We start from the raw sequence: 8,875 nt of genomic DNA on the forward strand, positions 1-8,875 counted from the left end.
TTCTCATTTTAACCCTTTTGTGTCTCATTTTTTATTTAATATCTCTTTGATTATATCCTCGGCTCCATCCCTTTTCTTCTCATCCCTGTTTTTTGCATCCTTCTCTGAAAATCCTTCATCCCGTCTCTCCCGTTCTCTGTCCTTCCGCTCTATATTTCTTCTCCTCTCTTCCTCATTCTTCTACTGTTTCCTCACTCCACCCTCTCTTTCTATCGCCTCCTTGCCACTTCGTTCTTTCTCTTTCGCTTGTCTCCCCTTCCTCTCGCCTCTCTCTCTCTTCTCTCTCTCTCTTCTCTCTCTCCTCTCTCTCTTCTCCCTCTCCTCTCTCCTCTCTCCTCTCTCTCTCTCCCCTCTCTCTCTATCTCCCCCCTCTCCTCTCTCTCTCTCTCCCCTCTCTCTCTCTCTCCCTCCCACCTCTCTCTCTTCTCTCTCTCCCTCCTCTCCCCTCTCTCTCTTCTCTCTCTCCCTCCTCTCTCCCCTCTCTCTCTCTCTCTTCTCTCTCTCTTCTCTTCCTCTCTCCCCTCTCTCTCTCTCTCTTCTCTCTCTCTTCTCTTCCTCTCTCTCTCTCTCTTCTCTCTCTCTTCTCTTCCTCTCTCTCTCTTCTCTCTCTCTTCTCTTTCTCTCTTCCTCTCTCTCTCTCTCTCTCTCTCTCTCGCTCTCATTCAACGCAGATTACCAAGGTGAATACTACGGACCTCCCGGAAGTTACGACTTCTTTCCGCACGGCCCTCCCTCCTCTCAGGCCCAGTCCCCTGCAGACTCCAGCTACCTTCAGAACTCAGGACCTGGGTCAACGCCTCTGGGCCCCCTGGAGCCCCCTCTGTCTGGACACCACCCTTCAGAAAACCAAAGGTACACGGACATGATCTCCCACCCGGACACCCCCAGCCCAGAGCCGGGGATGACCGGCTCCCTCCACCCCATCCCCGGCGAAGTCTTCGGAGGGGGGCCGAGCCCCCCTTTCTCCATGTCCAGCAACAGTGGGTACAGCGGGCCCCTCTCTCACCCCAACCAGGAGATGAACGAAGCGGCTGTCTGGTAAACCCGGGCACGGACACGGCACGTGGACACATCCGGTGCGGACCGGGCCAGCCTACCCTTCACCACGCCGAGCTTTGGACCAGAAACTATCGTGCAAAGCATCTTGGACCGGCCTAGAGGGACACCCAGATACCAAAAGCCCCAAGCAGCCAGGCATCTTGCCCCCTGGGCAGGGCAACTAGGGCAGCAGGCTAAAGCCCCCGAGTGAGCAACCAAGAAGAGCAGAACCGGAAGGAAGCCTGCCTATGAGCTCCCGGGCCTCTGCTCACAGCACCCCAGGGGACCTGTGAACCGCACTCTTGTTTCAGTCTGCACACAGCATCCACGAGACACCCAGCATCACAGTGAAATCTGCACACAGCACTCTCGAGTCAGTGTACATGGCATCCTTGAGACATAACGCATCACAATGAGTTCTGTACACAGCACTCTTGAGTCAGTCTGCACACAGCATCCACGAGACATCTATTTTATAAAATCACAGGAGATTCTGTACACAGCACTCTTGAGTCAGTCTGCACACATCATCCATGAGACACCCAGCATCACAGTGAAATCTGGACACAGCACTCTTGAGTCAGTCTGCACACAGCATCCACGAGGCATCTATTATAACACCACAGGGGATTCTGTACACAGCACTCTTGAGTCAGTCTGCACACATCATCCATGAGACACCCAGCATCACAGTGAAATCTGGACACAGCACTCTTGAGTCAGTCTGCACACAGCATCTATGAGGCATCTATTATATAACACCACAGGGGATTCTGTACACAGCACTCTTGAGTCAGTCTGCACACAGCATCCATGAGACATCTATTATATAACATCAAAGGGAATTCTGTATACAGCACTCTTGAGACAGCCTGCACACAGCATCCATAAGACCTATTATTAACATCACTGGTGATTCGGTACACAGCACTCTTGAGTCAGTGTACACAGCATTCTTGAGACATACATAACGCATCACAATGAGTTCTGTACACAACCCTCTTGAGTCAGTGTGCACACAGCATCCATGAGACATCTATTATATAACATCACAGGGGATTCTGTACACAGCACTCTTGTGTGAGTCTGCACACAGCATCCATGAGACATCTCTCAGATAGCATCACAGGGGATTTTGTACACAGCACTCTTGAACCAACCTGAAAACAGCATCCATGAGACATCCAGCATCATATGGCATTCTGAACACAGCACTCTTGAGTCAGTCTGTACACAGCATCTACAGGGCATCCAGCAAACAGCACCACTGAATTCTGTACACGGCACTCACGAGCCAGTCTACACACAGCTTCCATTATCTATGAGACATTGGCACTTGTAAGTAATTGTCCGCAAAATATTCCTAGCCATGTTTTATTCACAGACCACCTGTGGGTCGTTCTGAACAGGACACCCATCATCTTCGAGGGACTCCCCAAACAGCAGCCCTAGGATGTTTTGCACAGATCACCGCCAAGCGATTTTGCAAAGAGCATTCATGGGCCTACAAAGATTACACCATTTCACACTCTACAGATAGCACCTTATCTTACCCATGATGCTGTCAGCATCCCTGAGCCAGCCACAGAGAACTTCCTTGTGGAAATTGACGCAATCCTTCCGCGATGCATTTTGCACTCAGTAGAACTGACAAACTCCCACATACAGAAACCCGAATCTATCCTGCACACAACATCCCTGATTGTTTCTGCATACTACATCCCCGATGCACTCACCAAACAGCATTCCTGGGGTATTCTGCACACAGCAGTCTTGATGAATTCTACATACAGCATCCCTGAGCCATTGTGCACATAGCATCCCTGAACATTCCCAGCACAACATTCCTGATGGATTCTGTATACAGCATCCTTTCGTGAGTTCAGCATACAGAATCCCTGAGGTATTCTGCAAACACCATTCGTTTAAAAAAAATGTCTTTATTCAATTTTTCATAATGAATTAAAGAAAAATAAGCCAAATATACATACATCCAATTTTGCAAACATCATTCGTGATGCATTCTGCATACATCATTTCTAAGGTCCTCTACACACCATCCTCGTGAAAATCCACCAAGAGAGAGCATTGTTGATGTATTCTGCACACAGCTGCTCCGATGCATTCTGTAGGTAACATATTTACACCAGCCATACCCAGCATCCATGCAAGAGTCCAAACAGAACCTCTCCTGCGTTCTGCAGAGCTTCCCTAAATCATTCCCTGAGATTCCTGGCACGGCATCGACGAGCCATCCACACCCCCCTCCTAGAAGACTTGTGAATAGGACATCCGTGGATTACCCTTCAGCAACCCAAAGCTTTTACACACAGCACCCATAATGCATTCTGCACACAACATAACATCACTGACGTATTCTGCAGCCTACATCATGGGGTATTCTGCTCTCAGGTCCCTCGTCCTTTCTGCACATGGATCCCACAGGTATTTATGCACATGGAGTCCTTGATCACTCTGCACACAGACAGCCTTGGTCACTCTACACACCAGTTTTTTTGCACAAGACATCCCTCATAACTGGTCATTCTGCACACACACCCCTCAAGTACTGAGTGCAGGATATTTGCGGCATTCGTGCACAGAATCTCACATCACATTGAACTCAGCACCCTTCCCAAATATTCACCGACCATCCTGGAGTGTAATGATACTACTCTCAGCACACATATGTTAACACATTACATGTTTGGCTCAAAGCATCATCTGTCTTGTGATAGGCTGATATACCCTCCTCAGTAGACTGGATCAGAGTGAAGCGGTTTTTTGGGCGGGTGGAGGGCGGGAAGATAAGTTATTTTTTCTCCATGGTAATCTTGACCAGGGAATGTTATTTGTAAGTTATTTAACTTATGGCATCTGCCGCGAGGCGGGTGAGGAGGACGGCACGTCTACTACAATACCTTGTTTTATGGAAGTAAAGCAAACGCATCCACTGGAACCAGCACGCCCTCTAGCGGCATTGTTCCCCAAAGGCCTACCTCTTCCTATCCACGACTGCAGGGCTTGGAATAGACTTGGGCGATAAACTCCAAACACCTCATTTTGCAGAACATTTGTTGAGAGAAAGAGCAAACGGGAAAACAGCCTGATTTTGCAAAGCAAACACGGTGAACTCTACTCCCTTCCGGGACAGTTTGGAGATAACCGCATCCACTTATGTATCATATTTTTTGGAAGTTGATGGGTTCGATCCTAATATTTTGTATAAAGAGGCAAATAAAGTATGTTTTTGTGTTTACATATGTATTTATCAACCTGGATTATCCAACGTATACATGCTAATTGTGTGTAGATTTTACTGAAGGAGAGGTGGAACTCTGGCACTTTGATGCTACAATACATGCAGTAAATATATATTGCCATGAAATGATTGAGAGAGACAGACACGGGTGCGCATTTTGGTAGCCAACCGTTTCAAAAGCAGCTACACTCCTGGAACTTGTGAACATGTATTTATGTTTTTTTATTTGTGCAGCTTCCAAGGCAGCTCTTCCTAAGCATTACTTACTTCATGCACTTTGATGCTCACACGCTTTTCAGGATGATTAGATCAATTAGGAGACAAGGTCAGGTGCAGCACAATTCAGGTGTTTGAGCACAGGCAAAATCATGTGCTTAAACCCCTTAAATTCTTGGGGCCTTATTTATGAAGGCCTTGCGCCGCCGGTGCGTCACTTTTTCCCATGTTAAAAATGACGCACCGGCGGCGCAAGGCCTTCATAAATCTGCCCCTAAGGGTTCCTTTTCACCTCCTAGCGCTAGATATGGTTTTGTCATTTGGGGCAGCTGCCTCATACATCTTCAAACTTGTTTCAACACATGACATCCAGACACAACCTTGCCATTTCCCCCCAAATATGGCAACTGCAGCGCTGCCCATGGCATGTTTTAGTCTGGAGGAGTGTGAGAAGAAGCAAGTGTAATTTTGTACCAAAAAATGGGAAAAATGCTCCTCAAGAAAATGTGTTTTCAACAAAAAAAAGTAAACATACATAAAAAAGTTTTGCTGTGCAAAAATACCCAAATTTACACCTTTCTGCAGCAGGAAGGAAGGAAGGGCAAAGATATCACTTTTCCCCATTATTGTTTCCCTTTTGTAATTGGTGGTCAATATTTCATTTTTTTTTTTTTGCAGGTTCACCGTGTGTAGTTTGTGGGGAAAACAGGTGTGTGACCTGTGAGTGAATCAAGAAAGATAAACATTTCAAAAGCTATACGATATTTCAACGAGGGGACATCTAGGTGGATTGTTTAAAGTTTGATAAAACAGTGATGAAATGTGGAAAAAAGATTGTTGGGCAGAGTTATTTATGGAACTTTTTCTATTGAAGACGGATCTATGATAGTGGTATGCCACCACATTCCCCACATTCTTCTGATTATAAAGATATATAACTTAGAAAATCTATCAAAAACACATGACACCCAGTCCAGCAACTGCCGTTACTTACAATGATTTTTTCAATGGCAATAAATAATTTATCAATGAAAAAAATGAATATACAATGAATATCAAGTGGAGATATACACTTTCAAGTTGTAGCCAGACGCTGAGTTTACTCATTCAACTTTTTGCTTCTTTAAACCTCTGTCTTCAAACAATTCCACCATAAAAACAATTGGTATAGATATACAACGAAAACAATAAAACCGACAATCCAATTAAAACAGATAAAACCGATCCAGTTTATTTAACCGTCTACATGAAATAAAAAAGACACCTTGAGATCAATTCCTTGTTAGCATTTCCTTCAAAGATAATAAATATCTCGCCAATGTGCACTTTACATCAAGATACTTCATGTCCAGTAAAAAGATGACTGCTTGTCTCCTATTCCTAACATCATATTTCCTTAAAATAGGTATCAGCAAGAATTCCCGTTGCTCTAAAAAACACAAAGTGCCTTATTTATGAAGGCCTTGCAACACTTTTGCGCCGCCGTTTTGTCACTTTTTGTGGCGCACAGGGGCGTAAACAATGCAGCATGTTGCACCATATTTAGAAGGTGTCGCATCTAGGCAGATGCGGCATCTTGTAAAGCCCTGCGCCACATTATACCTGTGTCAGGTAAAATGTATGCAGGGTGGGTGTTCCCACGCAACAAACCCTCATAGGAGTAACATAATGAAATCTATCAGATTGTACTGCGCCACTTCTAGGACCCTACTGTGTCAAAATTTTACGCCTGCCTCATAGCAGGTGTAAGGGTGATGCAGTGCTATGTGTATAGGCCTGCCTCATGCATAGCTGGAGTTGCATCATGCTTGAGACACAATTCAAGCAATGCATGACTTTTACGTCAACAGACACGCCAGGATTCCTGACGTAGCTGTCATTCCTTGCGACATGGAGCACCGTACATTAAATACGGCGCATTCATCATGACGCAAGGAGGGTGTAGTGAAAACTGTTGCATCGCTGTTTTGTCACAGCGATGCAACAGTTTTCATAAATGAGGCCCAAACAATCTAATAAAATGTGAGTAAAGGTCGCATTTCATATTCATACCACACTTACAGGTATTCTTCGCTTCTAAAAAGAACCTCTTAGTGCACAAAGTTGAAACTGGGTTTCCGCCACGCTACATTTAAAAAGCACCAATCTTAAGGATTAATTAGGCAGATTTTCTAAATATGGAAATGTGTCTTCATTCATTCAAGATGGCCTCAATGGCATACCGATCTCTTACCTTCAAATTTCTAAAATCGTTTCCCCTTGCCTTAATTCTTGTTAACATACAAAGGTCACCTTTATTCATTTTCAATATTTGATGACTATGATATATTATTGATAATCTGTGTCCCCTGAGAACCTCTTCCCATTTGCGAGTGGCTTACGACCTTTTTCAAATAGTTGGTAAACTGCAAGTGTTTTATAACCGCAATTGCGGTCGCAAAACAATAATAAATAGAAGTGCGACTTGCCATTAGGAAGGGACGCCCTTGGCATGCCCTTTCCTAATAGCAAGTCACAAATACTATTTTGCGAATCCGTAATAGGTTATGTACATTGCACAGACCTATTTTGCGATCACAAATGGCTGATTGCCTATTTGCGACCACAAAAACGGTTGTACATCTGGCCCCTAGTTTCCTCGGCAGACCTATTTCCACTATTAACATATTGTCTGCATAAACAAGACCGCTAATATAGGTGTCATTCACCTTAGGGCCAAAACCATTTGGTATTTCTATTTGCTTAGATAGATCCACTAAAAATACTGAAAATAACAGTGGTGGCAGGACACGTCCATGTCTCAGACCATTCTTAATATGAATTCTCCGTGAAATGGACTCTTGGATAGCAATATCCACATGCACCCAATTTTCTCTATGCATTTCTTGTAAAATCATGAGGAAACAGTGAGGTATTTCATAGTTTCTTAAGACATCCCAAAGCAATTCACAGTCAAACAAATCGAATGCAGAGCAAAAGTCCACGAAATAACAATACAAGCTTCCCACCTATTCCATGGATTTTTGGGTTAAAGCCCACAAGCTGAAGCAATGGTCTGCAGTTTAACCCCCCTTCCTTAGCCCCCCCCCTGGTCTATGGAGATTTTGAATTAGACTCTGCCCATTCTTTCTTCTACCCCCAAAATATTTTTCAAGTATATTTCCAACTGACATCTCATACGTTAATCTGCCTATAGTTCTGGGTCTATGAAGAATCCCCTTTTTAATAAATTGGTTTGATAACTGCACCTTTCCAAGTGACAAGAAAGGTTCCCATCTCTGCAATTCTTTGGAAGCAACAAACAAAACAAACGGGACCACCAATCAAAAACTGACCTCTTATTTCTTCTTCTATATTTCATGTGACTGGGCATGGGCTATTCTAAACCCATTATTATATAATTCCTCCAGATATAATACCCATGAATCTTCTCCCACCAGGCACCATAACTTTCCATTTTCCTTTCATATCCCTTTTTGCACCTAATCCAAAAAGTGCTTTGTGTTTTATGATTCAATTACTTCAAATATAGTTTTCCAACACTTATCTTGATAGATTTTTTTCTTTATTAGTTAATAGCCCTTTTTACTTTCATTTTACTGCAGTATGCCTGGCTATAGCCTCATTATTCCAGGGCAGCTATGTGTGTTTTTCCAATTGTCTTACCCATTTTTTAGGTGCCTGCATTCATCATTGAACCACAAATGTTTGTTCCACTTTGCCAACATAACCCTAGTTTCCTTATTATTGTTAATAATTATATTGCCTATATTGCTCTTTAGGCAAGCCACCATCTGTTTAATTGTTTCATCGTACCAAAGGACGAAATTTACTGGCACCTCTTCTTCACAAATTACCTTGTATCGTTGCTGAATTTTTTGGAACATGGTTAAATGCTTCTCTGTTATCCTTGTTCTAAGACGACTGGGGTAATCCATTTTTATCAGAAGCACTTGCTCTCTTTTTTGTCGAGCACCTATATTTATCACTAAGAGTAAGGGGTGATGGTCTCTTCTTTCAATCTGCAAAACTTCAAGTTGCTCCACATGTTTATAGGCCCAAGCATGCAAAAAGGCCTAATCAATGAGGCAATTCTCTTTACCATGCCTAAAGGTCTTCTTAGTTGGTGTATCATATGACACATGACCAATTAAACTGACCAGTCCATTTGAAGAAAGGAAATTTAACAATGATGTATCCATCAGGGTACCAGAGCTTTCTGGATACTTCGTGGGATGGATGTTATATGCTGATAACATTTTGTTATACAAAAGATCAATTTTACAAGGGTCTAATCTGAAATTGAAATCTCCCAGCAGTACAATCAGGTGCATTGAGCCTATAGTGAAAATTCTAATA

At 43.4% G+C, this 8,875-nt stretch overlaps 1 protein-coding gene across 1 annotated transcript in view; it reads left to right on the plus strand.

Annotated features, from left to right (window-relative positions):
* Window positions 1-4,265, plus strand: part of LHX5 (LIM homeobox 5) — a 62,445-nt gene extending 58,180 nt beyond the window's left edge. The window contains exon 5 of the mRNA XM_078665552.1: window positions 672-4,265. Coding sequence (XP_078521678.1) covers window positions 672-1,042 — 371 coding nt within the window. The 3' untranslated portion in view covers window positions 1,043-4,265. The remainder of the gene's footprint in view (window positions 1-671) is intronic.
* The last annotated feature ends 4,610 nt before the right edge of the window (window positions 4,266-8,875 follow it).

This window comes from Lissotriton helveticus, chromosome 11 (genome assembly GCF_964261635.1).
Source record: "Lissotriton helveticus chromosome 11, aLisHel1.1, whole genome shotgun sequence".
Classification (NCBI taxonomy): Eukaryota; Metazoa; Chordata; class Amphibia; order Caudata; family Salamandridae; genus Lissotriton; species Lissotriton helveticus.